We start from the raw sequence: 25,262 nt of genomic DNA, 5'->3' as shown, positions 1-25,262 counted from the left end.
TTTAAAAACTAACTCATCTTTCTTGGCTCATGGAACTCCTCAAATGATTTGTAATAAGCTTGAGCTTACTAAAGGGCCAATTACCGGCACTACCCAAAAACTACACAATGTATGTGTCAGGAAATGAATTCCTGAATGTCAGATGGTAGTTTTGTCAGGTAAGGTGGAGGATATGACTCATTACTGTGACTTACTCTGTGAATCATTGTTCGGTAAATCCAAAATAAAAACCAAAAGAACTGCGGAGAGGTAAATCCAACCCCTTAAACCAGCTCCACCAATCAGCACATTTATGGCTGATCTCCTCTCAGCTTCAACTCCACTGCTTTCGATATCCCTTTAACCCATTAATAAAAGTCTGTCCATTTGCTCCATAAATTTATTTAAAATCTTGAATTATAAAACAATAATGTTACTGCTGACACACCATCCCTCTACTCTGAAGCAGCTTTATTGCAGTCATTAATAATTATTTCATCCGTTTTATCAAGGTAGAATCAAAGTACCTGTTCCTCTGACTTATAATTGCTGATTCATACCTTCGCAGACTTTCTAAGATACTGCTCCTTGAACATAATTTGTGGAACTACAGCTTCAGTGTCTGACCTACTTCTGTCAAAAAAATATGATTTCCTGTCCTATGTTGAACTTCTGGCAGAATTGGTCATTGTCCTTCCAAATGGTAATTATTTTTCACTATAACTTGAAAATCACTAATCCCTCAAAATCATTAACAGACCCAGTCGTACCTGCACATTCCTAACTGCAATGCCTGTGGTGGTATTGCGTCTGTCACCCAATTCCACTGACCTATTGCTTCGAACACCTTAAACCAGCAGACTGGCATCAAAATACATTGGAAAGATGAAACAAATTGACAGCCCAGGTCAATTCCATCTTGGGCTTAGCTGTCAGATTCTCCAACTTTGAGATTTCTTTCAGAGTGACATGAAATGCCTGGTCACTGCTGAGTAAAGTCATCATACACTGACTGTCCATTGAGTCCCTGGTGAACTACAAGGAGATATCTGGCCAATGCAGTCCTCTACAATCTCCCATCTTTTCGGACGATGAGAGCAGATAACAGACAGTTTGCACCATCCCAAAATTGTCAATCTCTGCAAAAAGGAGCAGACTAGGCATTACACAGACACAATGAGAGGAGAAGCTGCAGGAATGAAGTTTCCTCTGGAGATGACCCTAGATGCTGTTGTAAGGACCCTCTCATAGCCCTGGCCAACATCAGGTACAAACAGAAGGTCATTGTCACCCAGCCAGTTTAGGTTTGTAGCCTTGTCAGTCATCCCACCATCGTCAATAAATGAATAAAACCACTCCGTTTTCACACTCAGGAGAACCATTCGTTCAATATTTCAAGACTAACTTTGCTTTGCTCCATATATGATACAACTGCAGTGGCATCAATCATTAGTGAAAAATACTGACCATTTTCACGATCACAACTGCCTAATTATCATAAACATGTCTTTTCTTAAATGATCATCATCTTATAAAAGGCTCCTAAAAGTCACTTATTCACTTTAACCAAAAAAAGCAGGTAGACGGATATGATATCTCAACAATTAAACAGGGAGACATTTAAAATTCCATTAACCTTTGGACAATGCAATGGATTTTTCTAAAGGGATGAGAAATTAAACCTTCTGAAAGAACAGGAGATAAGAATGATAGAATGAATTCCAGCATAATTTGTTTTGTGGAACAATAATTCAAAGTTAACATAGCAGCCATTTTGGCTTGGTGATATTAAGACCATGATAGAAGGGGGTTGAATTAAGGCATTAGCTATTAAGCTCTCCTACTAGTGGAAACATCTTCTCCACATCCACTCTATCTGGGCCTCTCAGAATGATACTGGCATTAGCTTCTGGACTGAAACGGAAGTAGTTTATCTCTCTTGTAAAATATCTGAAACCTGATGAAAACCAGTTGTTTTCTCTCATGTGTTGCTGTAAGCTGTTCCTTTTAACCAATAAATCAGAGGTTTTATCATTGTGGACCAGTCACTCTGTGCCTCTTATAAAGATGTGGAAGAAGCTGACGGAAGAGATTAAAGAACTGGAGGATTCTGGAAACAAAAGGAACACTCATTCAATCCCGAGGACTAGTGAAATTGCCTTGTTCACCAGTATTTTCTTCCCTTCACTCAACACCAATGTTCTTGGTCTGTCCGTAAGTCTGTATTTTCAAAAAGGGGATAAAATTGTAACTGGTAGTTGTATGGTAACTGTTCTTAGTTACCTGTGGATAGAATCTATTTATTTGTAATAAATATTAATTAAGTACAGAAACCTGGGTCTGCCTGACAGGTAGATTGGAGAATTTTGCATACTTAAGAACAACATTTTGAAAATACCAGGTTTGATTTCCACTGTGCTAACCCAGTGAGGCCTGGCACTTTCTGCTGTTGAAAATGTGTTGCTGGAAAAGCGCAGCAGGTCAGGCAGCATCCAAGGAGCAGGATAATCGACGTTTCGGGCATAAGCCCTTCTTCGGGCTTATGCCCGAAACGTCGATTCTCCTGCTCCTTGGATGCTGCCTGACCTGCTGCGCTTTTCCAGCAACACATTTTCAGCTCTGATCTCCAGCATCTGCAGTCCTCACTTTCTGCTGTTGAACCTGTTTAGCTGAGAGAGATTGGGAAGATGGGCTTTAGGTTAAAGCCTGTTACTTTAACATGTCTTGGTTGGTGTCTAATCAACACTACTTGTTGATTGATTATTTCGAGAAAATGTTGGCCATATGTCCCCTTAACCCTGAAGATGAGTGGATGTATTAATTCATTTTTCCCCCAAACCCTTGGATTCTGGAGGACTAGAAGACTGCCATTGTGTCACCCCTATTCAGAATGGGAGGGAGGCAAAATACAGGTAACTCTAGCCTTTTATAGCTTAACATCTTTTGTTGAAAAACTGTTGGAAACAATTAATTAAGGAAGTAATAGCAGAAGGTTTGGAAATTCATTATCTAATCAAGCAGATGTAGCACGGCTTCACGAAAGGGAAATCATGTCGAGAGTTTGAGAAAGTCGTACCCAGAGTGGTTAAGATGTATTGTATTTGGACTTCCAGTAGGAATGCAAAAAGGTACCTCACAAAAGGCGATGTCATAAGAGCCCATGGTGTTGGAGGTTGTTTATCGGTGTGGTTAGAGATTTGGCTCATACTCAGAAAACAGCATTGGATGCCTTCTTCAGGTTGGTAACTTGTAACCAGTGGGTTCCTCAGATCAGTGCTGGGGACCATAAAAAAAATTTGCAATAGATATTCATAACTTGGAGGGAGCGAGTGAATGTTCTGTAGCCAAATTTGTAGATAACACAAAAGTAGGTGGAAAGGTAAGTTGCAGTTAAATACAAGTAGATTAGAGAGATTGATAGGTTGAGTAAGTGGACAGTAAGTCAGCAAATGAAATATAATGAGGGAAATTGGATTGTTCATTTTAGAAGGTAGAACAAAAGAACTGAATATTATTTAAAATGGAAAGAAACTGCAAAAAGCTGCAACACAAAGGGAACTTGGAGGGACCTGTGCATGAAACACAAAGCTAGCACCCAGGGGCAGCAGGTAACCAGGAATGCTGGCTCTTATTTCAAGGGGATTGATGGAGAAGAGTAGCAAAGTCCGACTACAACTATACAGGATCAGATTAGATTACTTACAATGTGGAAACAGGCCCTTCGGCCCAACAAGCCCACACCGACCCACCGAAGCGCAACCCACCCAAACCCCTGCATTTACCCCTTCACCTAACACTACGGGTAATTTAGCAATTTAGCCAATTTACCTAAAATGCACATTTTTAGACCGTGGGGGGAAACCGGAGCACCTGGAGGAAACCCATGCAGACACGGGGAGAATGTACAAACTCCACAGAGTCACCTGAGGCGGGAATTGAACCCAGGTCTCTGGTGTTGTGAGGCAGTAGTGCTAACCACTGTGCCGCCAATGGTACAAGGTGCTGGGGAGGCCACATCTGGAGTAACGTGAACAGTGTTGATTCTCATATTTAAGGAAAAATGTCATTTCATTGGAGGCAGTTCAGAGATGATTCACCTGAGTTAATCGCTGGTATGGAGAGATTGTCTTAAAAGCAAAGGCTAAACAGGTTGGGACTCCGCGACCTCCAGTTTAGAAGAATGACAAGTGAGCTCATGGAGAAATATAGACTTCTTAAAGGGGCCTGACAATGTAAACACAGAGGATGCTTCCCCTCATGGGAGAGTCTAGAGCGCGTAGTCTCAGAATAAAGGGATGTCAGTTTTTAAGAAAAATAAATGAGAAATTTCTTTGCTCAGAGGGTTGTGCGTGTTTGGAACTCCTTGCTACAGAGAACTGTGGCTCTACAGTCCTTGTGCATATTTAAGGCTGAGATAGATAGATTCTTGATCAGTCTGGCAATCAGGGATTACAGTATTAAGGCAGGAAAGTGGTCATGAGGAACGTTTGATCAGCCATGATCCTATTGAAGGGGGATCAGGCTCAAGGGTCCAAATGACCTCTTCCTGCTCCTATTTCTTATGGCTAGGGACCGAATGGAGCGTTATTCCACACACACACCTATGGATAAAACAGACAGGCAGTCACAGGAAGCTATCAGAGTTCATTTTAATCAAGAAAAGAGGATTCTGACATTTCAGTACATCCCCACTCTGTGCATCAGGGGCAACAATATTAGGTTTAACAAGGTGCCATTGTCTGGGTCATTCTTCACAGAATGGCCTTCTCTCCCTGAGTAACTCCAGCCCCAAATCTCGAGGGGTGACACCACAAACTAATCATGGATTTGAACAGCATTTTTACAGCTACTCCTGTCCTGTCACCATCCGTAATAATTTCAGTGCCATCTCTCCCTGGTCAGATGGAATCTGAAAACAAAGAAATAACAGTCATGAGCACAGCTGCACATCAATGAAAGACAAAGGTTGCTTCTGGGAGTAGTTTAATAGATAACAATGGCTGGGGTAGGACAGAGTACACAAGGAAAACAATAATTGAGGTTGCAAGAAAGGTACTACAATAATCGTGGGGGATTTTAATCTCCAGAGACTGAATGAAGGAGAAGCATTAGTTCCCAAGAGTAAGGATTGTTTTATTCTTTAATGAGATGTGGGCATCACTGGCAAAGGCCAGCATTTGTTGCCCATCGGAGTGGCTTGCTCAGCCATTTCCGACGTTGCCCATCGGAGTGGCTTGCTCAGCCATTTCCGACGTTGCCCAACACCTAGTACACATTGATGAAGATACCGCGGAGACACTTCGAGCTCTACGAAACCACAATTCATTTATTACGACACCTCAATCACTGTCTGTCTTTCACTAATCTGAATTCTATAACTAAACCCAAATGTTATTACCCAGGAGAGTTCACAGCTGGCTAACTAAAAGCTCTGCTCAAGAACCCCAACCCTCACCCTATCACCATGCCTCCTGACATAGGGTACCTTCTTACAATGTTAGTCTTCGTGATGTTGTTGAACAAAGGAATTTCTTCAGGCTTTTTATACACAAGTCTCTGTGCCAAGTAAGTGTATTACTTGGAATTCTGTATGCACATGACCAATGTATACCTTATCTGATAGAGCCAGCAGTTCCTGTTTTCCTTCATTTCTAACTCTTAGCAAACCTCACTGACTCAGCGTAATTCCACTCACATAGCAGCCCATTGACAGGCGTCTTGTCAGTGCCTGTTATCTTCAGCCTTTTCCAACACAGAACCACACTGCTCTGGGTCTGGATCACTATGTAAAACAAGACCACACAAGGATTTCCTTTGAGCAAACCAGATGGCTTCTTTTTTAAGCAAAAATGGTGATTATATGGTCACTATTAGTCTAGTTCTTTAATTCCAAATTTTATTGAATTCCAATTTCACCATCTGCCATGGTAGATTCAAACCCATGTTCCCACAGCATTGGCAAGGGGGCTATGGTTTACCAGTCCGGTGGCATTTCTGCTACATGACTGCTATTTCAAAATACTAACTAGGAAGCAGGATATTTTAGATCTAGCTCCATGCAAACAGACATTAATTATGCTATTGTAACGGAGTCTCCAAGCAATATTGATCATAACATGGGAGTATTTTACATTCTGTTTCAGTGGGAGAAGGGTGGATTTAAAGCTAAAAGGCAATAAAGACAGAATTGGTAATCTGAACTAGGAAAGCAACTTAAGATAATGGAGAGTAGTGGCAGTCATTTAAGAACATATTTCATTACCCAGGACAAAGATATATTCCATTAAAAAAAAGACTGTCAGGGAAGGCGGCACCATCTGTAACTAGCTAAGGAAGATTGAAAAAGTGGTAGATCAGAGTACTGAACAGATTCTCAACCAACAGAGAATGTCTCTAAAATGCTGTTTAAGAGACAGCTAGCTAGAAATGTAACATAGTAAGAGTTTATAAAAAAGGAATAGAGTAAATAAAGTGAGCATTAGTCCCTTAGAGGTGGAGCTTGGAGAAATAATAATGGAAAACCAGGAAACATCAAGACGAGTGCTTCAACACTCAAGCAGCTTGACAACATCCAGGACAAAGGAGCCCTCTTGATTGGCATAACATCCACAAGCATCCACTCCGTCCATCACCAATGCTCAGTAGTAGCAGTGTGTACTAGCTACAAGATGCCCTGCAGAAATTCACCATAGATCCTCAGACAGCACCTTCCAAACCCACAACTACTTCCACCTGGAAGGACAAGGGCATCAGACACATGGAACACCACCCCCTGGTAAGTGCCCTTCTAAGTCACTTACCATCCTGAACAGGAAATATATTGCCATTTCTTAATATTGCTGAGTCAAAATCCTGGAATGCCCCTCTAATGGCATTGTGGGTTAACCCACAGCACATGGACTGCAGTGGTTCAAGCAGGCAGCTCAGTCCCACCACAAAAGCAACTAGGGACAGGAAAGAAATCTGACCCAGTCAGTAGCACCTACATCCCCTAACTTTTTTTTTAAATGGCAGAAGTGTTGAACAAGAATTTTGTATTTTTATCCTCTGCAGAAGACAAAAAACTTGAAAATCAAGAGGTAAAACAGAAACCTAAAACAATCACAGCCATTAGAGAATAAGGATCAGGGTCACAAAGGAGGTAGTTGCAAACACAGTGGTTGTAATCATTGTGTTCTTCCCTAGATTATGGAAAGCATGCATTAAAACTGACCAAAAACCTGTAGCCTGTAAAGAGGATTTTTACTGAATCTATATTACACAGACATAGAAGAGACAACAGACTTGCAGAAATACTACTAAAGAGGCTGCCAATACCATCAGTCTGTGTGGTGTTTATCCTCCATGAGCACTATCCCATCAACCCCTCGAGGAGCAGGCTTATGGGTACAAGATCCATGCCAGAAGCATACATACCTAGGCCAAGACTTCAGCCCAGTCCTGAGGCACTGCTTCATCTTCAAAAGGTGTTGCCTTTCACAAGGATGAAGGAGAACCTCTGATAAGGTCTTAAAGGGCAAAGGAGTTCCAGGGATTAGGGTCTGGGGAGCTGAAGGTATGATCAATGGCTAATACTTCCCTTCCACAAACATCATCAAAACAGAGAATCTGGTTATGAGAACATTTCTATCAGTGGAATCCTGCTGTACACAGTTTGGCTGCCAGGTTTCCTACATTACAGCATGACTACACCTAAACAACAACATTTCTTTGGCTGTAAAGCACTTTGGGACATCCCTGTGGTCATGGAAGAGACTAAATAATTGCAAGATGACATTTCCTTTTAGCTCCGGAACCTCTTTATCCCTTAACTCCATTCTGGAACATTAAAGTGGTATCCCAGACTGTCAGGAAGTTAACAAATCACTCACCATGTGACCAGCTTTCAGGATCCAGAAGAAGGCAAAGTTCTGATGCTGCTTATAGAATCCAGCAGTATCCGAGAGCTTCGATGGAGTGTACACAGGTTTCCAGCGCAGACTGGAGAATGTAGGACGACCTGGCCATTTCAGCTTCTTCACCCACATCTCTTGCCCTGGATTGAGAGAGAGAGAGATAGACAGAGAGAAAACTCTCCTATTTTCCTTTTCTGCTCCCGTGGAAAACTTCCAATATCTCTCAGTCCTGAACTAGCAACTGTAGTTTCTGTCCAGGCGAATCCACACTCTCCTTTCTATAATGGTACTGAGCTGCCTCCTTGCTGTGCTTTAACAAGTTCTTGTCCAGTGCACAGATTCATTGCCCTGTGCACTTTCAGACAATCCTGTATCTGATGCCCCAAGACTCTCTTCACCCACATCCTTCAGTCTATTCACCTTCACAACCTATTGCTTCTTGATATCCGCCATGTCTTCAACCCTTGCTTTCCTATTTCAAATCCCTTCATAACCTCACCGCTCCCCATTTAATATTTTCTAGGCTTGTAACCCTGAAAAGTTGCATTCATCTATTTTTGGCTTAAGAGCAAGAGACATGACCATTCAGCCCATCAAGCCTGTTCCAGCATTCGATATGATCTTGGCTGATCTTGGGCTTCAACTCCTCCTATTTCTGAGACAGCTAAGATTTATATAAGGCTGGGATAATTGTATCTAACAACAAAGCACCTACAAACCTCAGGTCCAGAATTCCAAAGATGTATCCATTCTTCATATTAAGTAAATTGTCCTCATCTCAGCCCTAGATGATTGGACCCTTATCCCAAAGCTGTTTCAGATTCCCTGCGACCAGTGTTGGTCACATTAAGCCCCAGAGTCTTGTATGTCTCAATCTGCTGTCTCTCATTCCTCTAAACTCCAGAAAATCTAGACCAATTTACTCAGCCTATTATTATGGGAAAACCCACTCTTTCCAATTTACTGAACTGTCCTGCCTCTGATCTGAATACATCTTTCTTCAAATAAGGACCCCAAATCTGCACATAAGTGTGGTCTCATCAAAAACCCTGAACAATTAAAGTGCAATTTCTTTATTCCTACACTCCAATCCCCATGTAGTAAAGGACAACATATTGGCCTTTCTCACTGCCTGATATTTTTGTGTTTTTTTTGTTCCAAATGTGTCTCTGAATATCAACATTTATAACTTTGAACAATTCTGCTTTTCTGTTCTTCCAAAGTGAATAAGACGATGAGCCATAGCAAAGTAGGCCATTCAGCCCATCGAGTCCGCTCTGCCATTCAATGAGATCATGACTCATCTGACAATCCTCAACTCCACTTTGCTACATTTTCCCTAACCTTCAATTCCTTTATTAAAAATAAAATCAGTATCACAGCCTTGAATATACTTAATGATCCACAAAATTATTAGTGTTGGAGGTGGCCATTTGGCCCATTGTACCACTATCAGTTAGCAATTTCCTGCCTTTTTCCCATTTTCCAGTACACTATCTTTATCTAAAAAAAAATTCAGTCTCCGCTCGAATGTCTCAATTGAATGTGCCTCTACCCCATTATCAGAGAATACATTCTAGACCCTAACTACCCGCTGGGTGTGAAAGTTTTTTGTCACTTCATCCTTGCTTCTTTTGCACATTCTTTTTATCCACTCGTAGGATGCGAGTGTCACTGGCTGGGCCCAGCATTTATTGCCTGTCCCTAGTTTCCTTTTGAGAAGGTGGGAGTGAGCTGCCTTCCTCCAACGCTGTAATCCTACTGTAGGTTGACCCACAATGCTCTTTGGGAAGGAATTCCAGGATTTTGACCCAATGACAGTGAAGGAATAACAATATATTTCCAGGATAGTGAGGGGCTCGGAGAAAGTGAGGACTGCAGATGCTGGAGATCAGAGTAGAGAGTGTGGTGCTGGAAAGATACAGCAGGTCAGACAGCATTCAAGGAGAATCAACGTTTCGGGCATAAGCCCTTCTCCAGGAAGTGAGGGGGCTCGGAGGTGATCTTGCAGGGGGTGCTGTTCCCATGTATCGGATGCCCTTGTCCTTCCAGATGAAAGTGGTCATGGGTTTGAAAGATGCTGTCTGAGGATCTTTGGTGAATTTCTGCAGTGTAGCTTGCAGATAGTGTACACTGCTGTTGCTGAGCATCGGTGGAGCAGGGATTGAATATTTGTGGATGTGGTGCTAATCAAGTGGGGGCTGCTTTATCCTGGATGGTGTCAAGCTTCTAGAGTGTTGTTGGAGCTGCCCCATCCAGGCACATGGGGAGTATTCCATCCCACTCCTGACTTATGCCTTGGAGATGGTAGGTAAGCTTTGGGGAGTTACTTGCCACAGTATTCCAAGACTCTGACCAACCCTTGTTGCCACTGTGTTTTGGTGGCACATCCAGTTGAGTTTCTGGTCAATGGTAACCCCCATGACGTTGATAGTGGGGGATTCAGTGATGGTAACACTAATGAATGTCAAGGGGCAGTGGTTAAATTGTCTGTTATTGGTGAAGGTCATTCATGCCACACAAATGCCAGGTAATGTTACTTTCCACTAGTCAGCCCATTTCTCATTACTTTAAATCTATGCCCGCTTGTTTCTTGTATGAGTGGGGACAGTCTCTCCCTATCAATTTGGACAGCACGGTGGCTCAGTGGTTAGCGCTGCTGCCTCACAGCACCAGGGACCCAGGTTTGATTGCTACCTCAGGTGACTGTCTGTGTGGAGTTTGTACATTCTCCCCGTGTCTGCGTGGGTTTCCTCCGGATACTCCAGTTTCCTCTCACAATCTAAAGATATGCAGGTTAGGTGAGTTGGCCATGCTAAACTGCCCATAGTCTGGGTGGGTTATCCTTTGGAGGGTCGAAGTGGACTTGTTGGACCGAAGGGTCTGTTTCCACACTGTAGGGAATCTAATCTAATCTAATACAATACAATCTTCTGTCGGTCATTCTCACCTTTGAGAATATTCTGCATCTTCTCGGAGACATCCTTGACCCAGGCACCAGGGAAGCATCACACCATCCTGTCAGCTGCAGAAATGTCTGTCTGCGCCCCAGACTAGGAGTGTCCTCTATCATAATCGATTGCTTGGAGCATGATATACCTATCTTTACAGTGGAGCCAATCTGAGTGACAGACCTGGCTGTCGTTGCTCTGTTCTCCAGTAATCTGGAATTTGGTGCAAGGGAAAGATTTCAATGTTTACAAATGGCACTAAGTTTGTAAGAATTGTAAATTGTGAGGTAGACAGTCTGGAACTTCAAGGACATTGATAAGTTGGACTGGGCAGAGAGGGTCTGACCCATTTCCCTCTGACTAATGCACCTAACACTACGGGAAGTTTAGCACGGCCAATTCATCTAACCTGCACATCTTTGGACTGTGGGAGGAAACCGGAGCACCCGGAGGAAACCCATGCAGACACAGGGAGAATGTGCAAACTCCACACAGTCAGTTGCCTGAGACAGGAATGGAACCCGGGTCTCTGGCACCGTGAGGCAGCAGTGCTAACCACTGAGCCACCATGCCACCCCTTGTACTTGTTGGTGCCAGCAACATCGGTTGAGAAAGGGACAAGGTCCTGCAGAGAGAATATGGGAAGTTAGGCAGGAGGTTTAAAAGGTAGGTCCTCAAGAATAGTAATATCTGGATTACTCTCGGTGCCATGTGCTAGAGAGAGAGGAGAAATAGGAGGGTAGAGAACATAAATGTGTGGCTAAGGAGCTGGTGTAGGGGCAAAGGATTCATACTTTTGGATTATTGAGATCTCTTCTGGGGTAGTAGTGACCTGTATATGAAGGACAGGCTGCACCTGCATTGGAAGGGGACTAATATACCAGCTTGTGGAGGTGTGGGGGACATCTTTCTGAGGTGTGCAAGCGAGCATGTGTGCGGCGTAGTTTGATCCAAAAACAGTCACAAAAGACACAGGGTGAGGCTGCTCCAAGGGGAGCAACTTATATTTTCAAGCTAGGCACGAGCAAGACAGAAATCCAGTTACATCAGACAACTTAAACTACACTTACTTCAGTGCAACAAGCCTTACAGATCAAAATCAAAAACGGGCACTGGAAAAGCACAGCAGGTCAGGCAACATCCGAGGGGCAGCAGAGTCAATGTTTCAGGCAAAAGTATTTCATCAGGAATTCCTGTTGAAGTGTTGGCTGTCCTCCCCCCTGACCTGCCGTGCTTTTCCACCACCCCTTTCGACTCCGATCTCCAGCAACTGTAGTCCTCATTTTCTGCTAGCACCTGACAGATAAGGCAGATGAACTCAGGGCATGGTTGGGAACATGGGACTGGGATATCATAGTTAATACAGAACCATGGCTCAGGGATGAACTAGATGAGCAGCTTAGTGTTCTCGAATATAGATGCTGTAGAAAGGACAGGAAGTTTGGGGGGGGGGAGGGGGGGGGGTGAGAGAAAAGGAGAGAAGGGGAGCAGTGGGGTTTTTGGTGAGCTGTAACGTGGGGAGGATATTTCTGGGAGAGCATCCAATGAAGTAATTTGAGTGGAACCGAGAAACAGGAAAAGGATGATCACATTATTGGGATTGTACTATCGGCCCTCCCAATAGTCAGCCAGAAATCGAGAAGCAAATTTGTAATGAGATCTCAGTTATCTGCAAGAATAATAGGATTGTGATGGTAGGGGATTTTAAATTCCCAAACATAGCCTGGGACTGCCATACTGTTAATAAGCTTGGATGGAGATGAATTTGTTAAATGTGTATAGGAAAATTCTCTTTTTCAACCTGTGGACGTACCCACTAGAGAAACAGAAGACAGGGGCAATAGCATGCCATTGAATCCCTCGAGCCTGCACTGGTCATTTTATATGGTTATGGCTGACCTTTGAGCTCAGTACCCTAATCCCACCTAAAGCCATAGTCGTCAGGTCTCTGGCACTGAGCCTGACACTGGCTCAGAAGGGAAGGGGGAAGAATAGAAAAGCGCTAGTGGTAGGGGACTCAATAGTTAGACGGATTGACAGGAGATTGTGTGGTCAGGAACGGTAGGTACATTGCCTCCCTGGTGCCAGGGTCTGGGATATCACCGATCGGGTTTACAGGATTCTGAAGGGGGAAGGCGAGCAGCCAGAAATCGTGGTACGTATTGGCACCAATGATATAACCAGGAAAGGGATTGAGGATATAAAAAGTGACTACAGAGAGTTAGGTTGGAAGCTGAACAGCAGGACGAGTAGAGTAGTGATCTCAGAGTGAAATGAGGAACAGTCAGCAAATGCAGCTTAACATGTGGCTGCGAGGCTGGTGCAGGAGGGAGGGCTTCAGGTACTTAGACCATTGGGATACCTTCTGGGGAAGGTGGGACCTGTACATGAAGGACGGGTTGTACCTGAACTGGAGGGGCACAAATGTCCTGGGTGGGAGATTTGTTCATGTGGTTCGGGAGGGTTTAAACTAGTTTGGCGGGGGGCTGGGAATCAGAGCTACACATCTGAGTTGCAGATGTGACAGTGACAGGATTTATTGAATCTATCAGGAGTGTTTCTCACGCGATGAAACAAAGGGATCGGTTAAAGTGTGTCTGCTTTAATGCAAGGAGTATCCAGAATAAGAGTGATGAACTTAGAGCATGGACAGTACTTGGGACTATGGTGTTGTGGCCATAATGGAGACGTGGGTTTCACAGGGGCAGGAATGGTTGCTTGATGTTCCAGGGTTTAGAATGTTTAAAAAGAACAGGGAGGGTGGAAAAAGAGGAGGGAGTGTAGCACAGCTACAGAAATGAAGGTTGTTGAGGAAGGTTTGTCTACTGAGTCAGTATGGAAGGAAGTTAGGAACAGCAAGGGAGCAGCCACCTCAATTGCGGGGGGTGGGGGTTCTACAGACCCCCTAATAGCAGGAGGGAGATTGAAGAACTCATGGGCCAGCAGATTTTTGAAAAATGTAGATGTAGCAGGGTTGTTGTTATGGGTGACTTCAACTTTTCCCAATATCAACTGGAACCTTTAGTGCAGATGGTTTGGATGGAGCCGTTTTTGTCAGGTGTGTTCAGGAGGGTTTCCTTACTCAGTATGTGGACAGACTGAAGAGGGGAGAGGCCATTTTGGATTTGATGCTCGGCAATGAGCCAGGACAAGGGTCAGATCTTCCAGTGGGAGAACACTTTGGTGACAGTGATCACAACTGCCTCAGATTTACCATAGTCTTTGAGAGGGAAAGAAGCAGTTACCAAGGGAAGATATTTAATTGGGGAAAAGGAAATTATGATGCTATCAGACAGGGGTTGGGAAGAACAGATTGTTCCACAGAAAGGGCACAGCAGACATGTGGAGACTACTTAAGTTTGTTCCTCTGAGACAGATAAGAAAGGGTAAGATTAAGGAACCTTGGATGACAAGAACAGAGGAACTTCTCATCCAAACGAAGGCGGCAGCTTACGTAAGGCGAAGGAAGCAAAGATCTAGCACAGCTTCAGAGGATTACAGGCTTGCTAGAAATGGACTGGGGAGAGCTAGGATGGGGCATGAAAAAGGCTTGGCAGGAAGGATTAGGGAGAACCCAAAGACGTTTTACTCATACGTGAGGAATAAAAGAATGGTCAGGGAGAAGATAGGGCCGATCAGGGATAGCGGAGGGAACTTGTGTGTGGAGTCTGAACAGATAGGGGAAGCCCTAAATGAGTTTTTTGCTTCAGTTTTCACTAAGGAAAGGCACCTTGTGGTGAATGAGAACTTTGAGGAGCTGGGATACAGGCTTGAAGAGATCAAGATTGATGAAGCTGATGTGCTGGAAATTTTGGAAAACATTAAGATTGATAAGACCCCAGGGCCAGACCAGATTTATCTTAGGCTGCTCCAGGAAGTGAGAAAGGAGGTTGCTAAGCCGCTGGCAAAGATCTTTGCTTCCTCACTCTCCACAGGAGTCGTACCAAAGGATTGGAGGGAGCAAATGTTGTTCCTCTTTTCATGACGGGGAATAGGGAAATCCCTGGCAATTACAGACCAGTCAGTCTTACGTCTGTGGTCAGCAAGGTCTTGGAAAGAATTCTGAGGGATAGGATTTATGACTATTTGGAAAAGCATAGTGTGGTTAAAGGCAGTCAGCATGGCTTTATGAGGGGCAGGTCATGCCTCACAAATCTTATTGAGTTCTTTGAAGAGGTGACAAGGCAGGTCGATGAAGGTCGAGCAGTGGATGTGGTGTATATGGACTTCAGCAAGGCATTTGATAGGGTTCCCCATGGTAGGCGCATTCATAAAGTCAGGAGGTATGGGATATAGGGTGATTTGACTACCTGGATTCAGAATTGGCTGGCTGATAGAAGGCAGAAAGTGGTTGTAGATAGAAAGTATTCTGCCTGGAGGTCAGTGTTGAGTGGGGTCCCACAGGGCTCTGTTCTTGGGCCTCTGCTCTTTGTAGTTTTTAATAAATGACTTGGATGAGGAGGTTGAGGGGTGGGTTAGTAAATTTGCAGATGACACAAAGGTTGGAGGTGATAGTATCGAGGGCTGTTGCAGGCTGCAGCGCGACATAGACAGGATGCAGAGCTGGGTTGAGAAATGGCAGATGGAGTTCAACCTGGGTAAATGTGAAGTGATGCATTTTGGAAGGTCAAACTTGAATGCTGAATATAGGATTAAAGACAGGATTCTTGGCAGTGTGGAGGAACAGAGGGACCTTGGTGTTCAAGTATACAGATCCCTCAAAGTTGCTACCCATGTGGATAGGGTTGTTAGAAAGCATATGGGGGATTAACAGGGGGATCGAATTTAAGAGCAGCAAGGTTTTGCTATAGCTCTATAAAGCCCTGGTGAGACCACACTTGGAATATTGTGTCCAGTTCTGGTCACCTTACTATAGGAAAGATCCAGACCTTTGGAGAGGGTGCAAAGAAGGTTTACCAGGATGCTGCCTGGACTGGAGGGCTTGTCTTACGAAGAAAGGTTGACTAAGCTTGGACTTTTCTCTCTGGAGAGAAAGAGGAAGAGAGGTGACCTGAACGAAGTATACAAGGTATGATAGGCATGGATAGAGTCAATAGCAAGAGACTTTTCCCCAGGGCAGGATTGAATAGCATGAGGGGTCATAGTTTTAAGATATTAGGAGGAAAATGTAGAGGAGACATCAAAGATAGGTTCTTTACGCAGAGAGTTGTGAATGCATGGAATGTGTTGCCAGCTGTGGTGATGAAAGCAGGGTCATTAGGGACATTTAAGTGACTGCTGGACATGCGCGTGGAGAGCAGTGAGTTGAGGGGTGCGTTGGTTAGGTTATTTTATTTTGCATTAATCCTCGACACAACATCATAGGCCAAAGAGCCTGTTCTGCACTGTACTTTTCTATATTGTATCCCTAATTTCAATCCCTGCACCACTGGCCACCATTCCTTTAATCCCTAGAATTCTGTATCCACCCCTTTTCCTCGCTTTCCTCCTTCAAGATTCTCCTCAAAACATCCTCCTTTCAAAGCTTTTGGACACCAGCCCTAATAATCTAATGTGACTTGGAGCTAAAACTTTGATATCACAATAGTGTTACCTTCATTTTCTAACACATTTAAGACACTACCTAAATACAAGTTACTGCAGCTGTTAATCACAATTTCTCCCGAGACATTTTCTTACTCTATACAACACATTTGCACTGTGCATCGCTACATCAGTCACCCAACATTGGGACCCATTTGATCATAAGCCTATAAGATATAGAGGCAGAAGTGGCCACTTGGTCTATCAAGTCTCTTTGGTTATTCAACATGGCCGACCTGATCATCCTCCAATGCACTTCCCTGCCTTTTTTCATCATAAACCTTAATTACCAACTGACCTGTGCCATCAGAATTAAGTTTTTGATGTTTTCTAACTATCCTAGAGATAAATTATTCTTTTCTTCCATTACCGAAAAGCACATTGCTCTAATTCTTTCAACAAGATATGGTGTCATCACTCCTCCAACCTTTGGAATCAATTGGGTCAATGGGCTGAGGAGTGGCACTTGGAGTTTAATTTGGATAAATGTGAGATATTGCATTTTCGTAAAATAAACAGGGGCACAACTTATACAATTAATGGTAGGGCACCAGGTGATGTTGTAGAACAGAGAGACCTAGGGGTTCAGATACACAATTCTTTAAACTTGTGTCACAGGTAGGACAGGGTGGTTAAGAAGGCATTAGCATGCTTGCCTTCATTGCTCAGACCATGGAGTATATGACTCAGGATGTCATGTTGGGGTTGTACAGGATGTTGGTGAGGCCACTTTTGGAGCACTGCGTACATTTTTAGAAGTTGCTTTATTATCAGTGTACATTTCTGGTCAACCTATGATTAAATTAGAGACAGTTCAGAAAGAATTAACCAGAGTTACAAAGGAAAGGCGGGATAGACTGCGACTTTTTTTCCCCAATGGAGCAGAGGAGTTTGAGGGGTGACCCTATAGAGGTTTATAAAATCATGAGGAGCATTACCAAGGTGAATAGCAAGGGTCTTTTCCCTAGGGGAGTTCAAAACTAAGGGGCATATTTTTAAGGTGAGAGGAGAAAGTTTAAAAGGAATCTGTAGGGCTCCTTTTCGGATAGAGGGTGGCTCATGTGTGGAATGAACTGCCAGAGGAAATGGTAAATGCAGGTACAGTTACAACATTTAAAAGACATTTGGATAGGTACATGGATAGGAAAAGGTTAGGAGGATATGGACAAAACACACAAACATCATTATTTAGTTTGGAAAACTTAGTCGGGATGGATGAATTGGACCGAGGGTCTGTTTCTGTGCTGTATGACTCAATGACACTGATGCTTAGTAAGCAGCAGCCGGTACTACAAGACGTGCTGCAGAATTCAAAGACCCTTAGACAGCAGCTTCCACTAGAAGGAGAAGGGCAGCAGGCACGCAGGAACACCAGCCCCTCCACGTTCCCTTGTAAGTCACTCACTCACCATCCTGACTTGGAAACATATCACCATTTGTTCAGTGTCACTGAATAAACACACAAGTGCAGTGCTTTCTTCCAGCACAAGGGGCAGTCTCAAGCAGGCTAGTCAGTTCCCACATGATCCTTTTTGTATTGGCATCCTAATCAATGAGACATCCTGTTCAGTATATTTACAACATAAAAAGAACCTGAGGGCTTCATGTATTGAGGTAGACACAGCTGGTTTTCAGAAAAGGATTGGAGAGGAATTAACTGGTAGAGAGATACTTAACCCTTGGATCAATGACTGCACAGGGCAGAAAGGGATTGTGGAGATAATGTGTTTGTGATGGAGCTGCAGCATATCCACACTCCCTCATCTCAGAAAAACAACAAAGACTCAAATCATACAATAAACAGCAAAATGGTGACATAAGCAGCATCCTACAGTCACCTTAAGTTCATTTCAACTGGCGTGAAGTCAGTCCGCGCCAACATTGAGGTAATTATAGATCGCAAGAATAGAATATTAAAGAAACTAAAAATTAAATTTACTTTTTGACTTCAGTAAAGTTAACAAGAACACACTCCCCACCCCAGCTTAACGCACAAGATGTATAAATTAATTTATAAACATGAATTTATATCGTATTTGTTATTTCATTTTGCAAGTTATTTCTCCTGGGATTGTGTAGTGCTACACACGTAAAAAAAACATTTGAGCTTAAAGATTTGCTTCTCCGAGCAAGAAAACGTCCTTAGGAATCAAACTCTGGCTTTAACCTGGAACCCTGTAGAAACCCATTATTCACTCAAAATCATTTAAGTTAAAGCAGCAATTCTGAGGAATACAGCCACAATGCTAAATGAGAACCATCTATGTGAAAATATCTGCAGTGGGATTTGAAATTTATGAACTTCCAATCCAACCCAGATAGATGTTAAAATGTAATTGTGTTGTGGAATGCGGGTGTCACTGGCTGGGCCAGCATTTATTGCCCATCCCTAGTTGCCCCCTAGTTGAGAAGTGGGGGTGAGCGGTCTTCCTAAACTGCTGCAGTCCATGTGCAGCCACATTGCCCCTGGGGAGGGAATTCCAGGATTTTCACCCAGTGACACTGAAGTGACCCTCGGACTCAGCACCGCCTTCTTGACCTGCAATCTTCTTTCCGACCTCTCCGCCCCCAACCTCACTCCGGCCTATCACCCTCACCTTAACTACCTTCCACCTATCGCATTCCCAACACCCCTCCCCCAAGTCCCTCCTCCCTATCTTTTATCTTAGCCTGCTTGGCACACTCTCCTCATTCCTGAAGAAGGGCTCTTGCCCGAAACGTCGAATCTCCTGCTCCTTTGATGCTGCCTGACCTGCTACGCTTTTCCAGCAACACATTTTTCAACACTGAAGGAATGGCAATATATTTCCAAGTCAGGGATGTCAGTGGCTTGGAGGGGAACTTGCAAGGTGTTGTGTTCCCGAGTGTCTCCTGCCCTTATCCTTCTAGATGGAAGTGGTCATGGGTTTGGAAGGTACTAGCTAAGGATCTTTGGTGAATTTCTGCAGTGCATCTTGTAGTTAAAAATTATTCACTCAGCCATGGCTGACAGCAATATGTAAACCATCGGTTCCCTGTTTAACTCATATGAAATTACTGTTAGAGGAACCAAAACCATTTTTAAATACAACCATAGCATAAAATACAGAACCACGTAAGTGTCACGAGACACCCAGCTTAGCATTGCTTCAGACAGAGTTCAGCAAAGCTGACATCTAACAAAAAAAAGGAAAATGACAGCACATAAATACAGTTCTGTATAAATGCACATTTATAAATATAAATTTGTGGGACTGGGGGAGGTTTCTTTTTCATTGACTTCAATAAAATTTACTATTCTGTTTATTTGAAAATATGTTATGGTTGTTGAATTTTTTGGGGTCCCTCCATCTCTCAATGTTGGTTAAAGACTTTCAATGAAAATCCATTCAAGTTTCTGACTCCTCTGAATAACACTGCCCTGACATAGGTTCCAGGTAACTGCCGGGGGGTGGGGGCGAGGAGTGAGAGAGAGAGCAAGACAGAGAGAGAACAAGTGCTATCAGTGATCTGTCCTTACCCAGGGTGTCCACAATCAGGTCGAGTTGTCCGTTATAAACCGTGACATTCACATTGGCAATAAGCAGCTTGTCAATTATGTCGATTACTGGTCTCATGAAATCGCCTTCCATATTGGAGAAAACCTCATTAGACTGCCCTGGGTGGTTTCAGATAAGAGACTGGTTAAGTAGCTTCTTATGTACATTATTCAAACACAATTCAAGGATTCATGGTACACAGGGCAGCAAGGACATAGGAATTCAATAATGGGGTGAACAGGGAAAAGTCACAAATAGATGCGCATATTGAACCCTTCCCTCAACCACCTCCTCCCCAGCTCCCCACAGACAGTACCTCCCCATTTCACAAAGTCCGGGATGATTTTCAGCTTCTTTCTGATTGGCCCATTCATCAGCCAATCTAGGCTGGGACCCTGCAAGGGGCTGATATGATGTTTGTAAAGACTGACTGCAAAAATACAAATGAGAAAGTAAGTCTGAGAGACAGAGCCACAGACAGCCTGGGTTCATTCAATAGAAGAAAGCAACTGTTTATTGCAATTTGTTCTTTCACTAGATTAAATTGCTTGAATAATCAAGGCACCAGATGAATCTAAGCATCAGTTCACACAGCACCATCAGTCCCAAGCATTTACATCCATCACTTTTATTTCTGGAGATTAACACAGCCACAATTTTCATCATCTGGCAGTTAAATGTTACTTCATTACAAGAGTCCACTATTCAAAAATGAAATGATCAACCAGCAAGATGACCTCGGTGCTGACCCTCCAACAGTGTGGCACTGCCTCATGCGGGCCCTCAGAGCGGAGATTTCTCTCAGTGACACCCCAGAGTGTTATTCTAAATCATGTCACAGAAACTAATTTCCCACAAGCTGCTCACCTAGTTGGGAGCTCATCAGTGGCATAATTTGTGGAGAATCCGAGTCTGTCCGTTTGGTCATTATGTTGTAGAAGTTCACCCCATCGGTATTCTGTAACAGAAGCAGCCAAATGTTATCCACAGTAATTATTGCCACAGTCTATGTTTGTGTGCGCTCGTGTGCACTTGTGTTTGTGTATGTGTGCGTGTACACACACACACGTGCGTGTGCTGGTGCTCTAACTGGGAGAGTGTGCACTGATAATTGTGCCCCACTGTTTGACAAGCCATCCTAAAACTTAAGAGCTCCCAAGGAGATGATTAATTTGCCTGACTGTGATTCAGGACCAAAACAATTCACACCAGGTTTCGTCAGGGACAGAAAGGAAGTGACAGGTCAGACACTACCTATTTCCTTCCAGTAGGACCTCAATGTTCAAACCCCCTGAAGAAAAATTACACCTTGTTGAAGCCCTCCCCTACAAGTAATTAGCCCAGAAACCCACCAGAGTAAGTTCTGGGGCATTGAGTCACTTGGGGATGGGGGCAGGAGTGGGCATGGGGGAGGTGATGGAGAAAAGAGGCATCACTGTCAGGGCCGGGGAGGGGGGAGAGAAACTGACAGCATACATGTGCTTTTGTGTGTACACCTGTGTGCGTGTTTACGTGTGCCTGAGAGTTTTGTGTGTGCACCTGTGTTAGTATGCTAATGTGCGTGTGTGTGAGAGAAAGAGTGTAGACGTGTGTGCACCTATGTGTGTACGTGAAGGCCTGTGAATATACATGAAGGCATGAGCACCCATGAGTGTGTGTTGTATACAGGAAGTGGCCTGATGAAGGGCTTATGCTCGAAACGTCGAATTCTCTATTCCTGAGATGCTGCCTAACCTGCTGTGCTTTGACCAGCAACACATTTGCAGACATGAGCAGCACATACACATTAGGGATGTCAGAGGATTCCTCTGGCTGGGCAATGACAAATAGCACCATAAGCCACAGAAGCACAAATTAGGCCATTCAGCCCATCGGGTCTGCTCTGCCATTCAATCATGGCTGATAGTTTCTCAACCCCATTCTCCCCACAACCCTTGACAATCAAGAACCTATCTACATCCGTCTTAAATACACTCAATGACCTCGCCTCCACAGCGTTCTGTGACAATGAATTCCATAGATTCCCCATTCTCTAGCTGAAGACGTTTCTCCTTACCCCTACTCTAAAAGGTCTTCATGGAGTTCAACCTGGATAAATGCAAGGTGATGCATTTTGGAAGGTCGAATTTGAAAGCTGAGTACAGGATTAAGGATAGGATTCTTGGCAGTGTGGAGGAACAGAGGGATCTTGGTGTGCAGGTACATAGATCTCTTAAAATGGCCACCCAAGTGGATAGGGTTATTAAGAAAGCATATGGTGTTTTGGCTTTCATTAACAGGGGGATGGAGTTTAAGTGCCGTGAGATCTTGTTACAGCTCTAAAAAACTTTGGTTAGACCGCACTTGGAATAGATTACTTACAGTGTGGAAACAGGCCCTTCAGCCCAGCAAGTCCACACCTACCCGCTGAAGCGCAACCCACCCATACCCCTACATTTACCCCTTACCTAATACTACGGGCAATTTAGCATGGCCAATTCACCTGACCTGCACATCTTTGGACTATGGGAGGAAACCGGAGCAAACCCAAGCAGACACAGGAAGAACGTGCAAACTCCACACAATCTGTCGCCTGAGTCGGGAATTGAACCCGGGTCTCAGGCGCTGAGAGGCAACAGTGCTAACCACTGTGCCACCGTGCCGCCCAAATACTGCGTCCAGTTCTGGTCGCCCTATTATAGGAAAGATGTGGATGCTTTGGAGAGGGTTCAGAGGAGGTTTACCAGGATGCTGCCTGGACTGGAGGGCTTATCTTATGAGGAGAGGTTGACTGAGCTCAGATATTTTTCATTGGAGAAAAGGAGGAGAAGAGGAGACCTAATTGAGGTATACAAGATAATGAGAGGCATAGATACAGTCGATAGCCAGAGACTATTTCCCTGGGCAGAAATTACTAACACGAGGGGTCATAGTTTTAAGCTGGTTGGAGGAAAGTAGAGGGGATGTCAGAGGCGGGTTCTTTACACAGAGAGTTGTGAGAGCATGGAATGCGTTGCCAGCAGCAGTTGTGGAAGCAAGGTCACTGGGGACGTTCAAGAGACTCCTGGACATGCATATGGTCACAGAAATGTGAGGGTGCATACATGAGGATCAGTGGTCGGCACAACATGGTGGGCTGAAGGGCCTGTTCTGTGGTGTACGGTTCTATGTTCTACTCTAAGGCTCTGCCCTTGGGTCCTAGTCTCTGCTACCAATGGAAAATTTTTCCCAACACCTACTCTGTCCAGGCTCTTCTGTACGTTTCAATTAGATTTTCCCTCATCCTTCTAAACTCCACTGAGTCTAGACCCGGAGTCAGCAAACAAACCAATGTTAAGCTTTGTGTTCCTGGGACCATTCTCGTGAATCTCCTCCGAACCCGGTCCAGGGCCAGTCCATCCTTCCTGAGATATGAGGCTGAAAACTACACACAGTACTCCAAATGTGGTCTGACCAGAGCCTCAGAAGTACAACCCTGCTTTTATATTCCTCTCAAAATAAATGCCATCATTGCATTTGCCTTCCTATCTACTGACTCAACCTGCAAGTTTACCTTGAGAGAATCCTGGACTAGATTCTCTTTGCACTCAGACTTATGAATTTTCTAGATTAGAGTGGTGCTGGAAAAGCACAGCAGGTCAGGCAGCATCCGAGGAGCAGGAAAATCTACGTTTCAGGCAAAAGCCCTTCATCAGGAATGAAGGCAGGGAGCCTCCAGGGGTGGAGAGATAAATGGGAGCTCCCAAAGAATTCTAGCACATTTGTCAGATACCTAACAAAGTAGACACTGAAAAGAGGGATCTCACACTCAGATACTCACTTTCTCAACAACCTCCTCTGTTACAGACCAGAGCTCAGTTGCCTTCTGATAATCACCAGCTTCAATTGCTGCCTGAACTCTCGCAGTGTAAGAGTTGACCTCTGCCAGCCCCTGGTCATCAAGCAGAGACTGGAGAAAACAGAGACATCTTTAGTTTAAATAGCAGACACAGACAGAAAGTGTCTTAAGATCAAAACTATGTACTTACGATGCTGTACAGGTAGGGCCCCCACGATAGGACTGAATCTAAAGAAACAAGGAAGTGTTTTCAGGTGGTCAGTATAACAACACGATTCTGACCCCATACAAACCCAGTCACTGTAAAATGTAAAACCCTGCTAATATCAGAGTACACAGCCATTGCTTCAGGTGAGGTGCCACTCTTTCACCTGTGCTTAATGTTAAAACTATATTTTAAAACATTCTTATTAATAAAATGCTGTTGCAATTAATGCTTTAATACTGGCACCAGGACACAGCACGACGGTAACTGTTCTGACTCTCATTCCCCACAGTGCAGTCCCTCTCCCATTTAATGGCGAGAAGTGAGAAGCCATACCCAGAGGCGAGATCCAGGAATCTCCCAAAGCCACACCAGCAAAATGACACTTGATTTGATTGAGCTGGACCTCCTGTGAATGGAATCATGCATCAGTACCGATATAATGACAGAAAACATCCAATCCAACAGGTTTCTACCGTACACGATATCACCTTCATCATGATAACCTACTCTGTTCTCCCTCTCATTTATCCAGCTCCCCTTCAATGTATCAATCCTACTCTGACCACAACCTGTGGGAGAGTGTTCCACATTCTCCCCATTCTCTAGGGAAAGAGGTTTCTCCTGAATTCACTCCCAATGGGATTTTAGTGACCATCTTGTCTTAGTGGTCTGTGGTCTCCCTGCTAGTGAAAATATCTTCTCCACGTCTGCCCTATTGAACTCTTTCAGAATCTTGAAGACCTCAATCAAGTGTGTCCTCAGCTTCTCAGATCCCAAGCCTGGTCCACCTTTCCTGCTTTCATTTTCATACACAGCTTTTACAATTCACCCACTTTCACTGTAACCTTGGAATATAACAGTTTAGAGACTGATCAAAATATTCAAAAATGGGCGGCATGATGGCACAGTGGTTAGCACAGCTGCCTCACAGCGCCTGAGACCCGGGTTCAATTCCCGACTCAGGCGACAGACTGTGTGGAGTTTGCACATTCTCCCCGTGTCTGCGTGGGTTTCCTCTGGGTGCTCCAGTTTCCTCCCACAGTCCAAAGATGTGCGGGTCAGGTGAATTGGCCATGCTAAATTGCCCGTAGTGTTAGGTATGGGGTAAATGTAGGGGTATGGGTGGGTTGCGCTTCGGCGGGTCGGTGTGGACTTGTTGGGCCGAAGGGCCTGTTTCCACACTGTAAGTAATCTAATCTAATCTAATCTAATTCCCAGTGTAATCTAATCAACGTTGTATACAAATTCAAAATAATTTCAGTTTTTTTCTGTGTTTTTTCCGTAGTTTGATTTGGTCGCTTTGTTACTTGATGATTGGGCTATGTTGAGCTTCAAATGCTTCTCTTCCTT

At 44.0% G+C, this 25,262-nt stretch overlaps 1 protein-coding gene across 1 annotated transcript in view; it reads right to left on the bottom strand.

Annotated features, from left to right (window-relative positions):
* Positions 1 to 4,610: 4,610 nt before the first annotated feature.
* scpep1 (serine carboxypeptidase 1) overlaps positions 4,611 to 25,262 on the bottom strand; it is a 28,576-nt gene continuing 7,924 nt past the window's right edge. The window contains exons 6-13 of the mRNA XM_060844416.1: positions 24,246 to 24,318; positions 23,895 to 23,932; positions 23,687 to 23,815; positions 20,755 to 20,845; positions 20,204 to 20,317; positions 19,869 to 20,006; positions 7,851 to 8,014; positions 4,611 to 4,888 (exon numbers count right to left, since the gene is read on the bottom strand). Coding sequence (XP_060700399.1) covers positions 4,826 to 4,888; positions 7,851 to 8,014; positions 19,869 to 20,006; positions 20,204 to 20,317; positions 20,755 to 20,845; positions 23,687 to 23,815; positions 23,895 to 23,932; positions 24,246 to 24,318 — 810 coding nt within the window. The 3' untranslated portion in view covers positions 4,611 to 4,825. The remainder of the gene's footprint in view (positions 4,889 to 7,850; positions 8,015 to 19,868; positions 20,007 to 20,203; positions 20,318 to 20,754; positions 20,846 to 23,686; positions 23,816 to 23,894; positions 23,933 to 24,245; positions 24,319 to 25,262) is intronic.

This window comes from Hemiscyllium ocellatum, chromosome 25 (genome assembly GCF_020745735.1).
Source record: "Hemiscyllium ocellatum isolate sHemOce1 chromosome 25, sHemOce1.pat.X.cur, whole genome shotgun sequence".
Classification (NCBI taxonomy): domain Eukaryota; kingdom Metazoa; phylum Chordata; class Chondrichthyes; order Orectolobiformes; family Hemiscylliidae; genus Hemiscyllium; species Hemiscyllium ocellatum.
The sequence above is the reverse complement of the archived record's forward strand: the minus strand, read 5'-3'. Positions and strand labels throughout refer to the sequence as shown.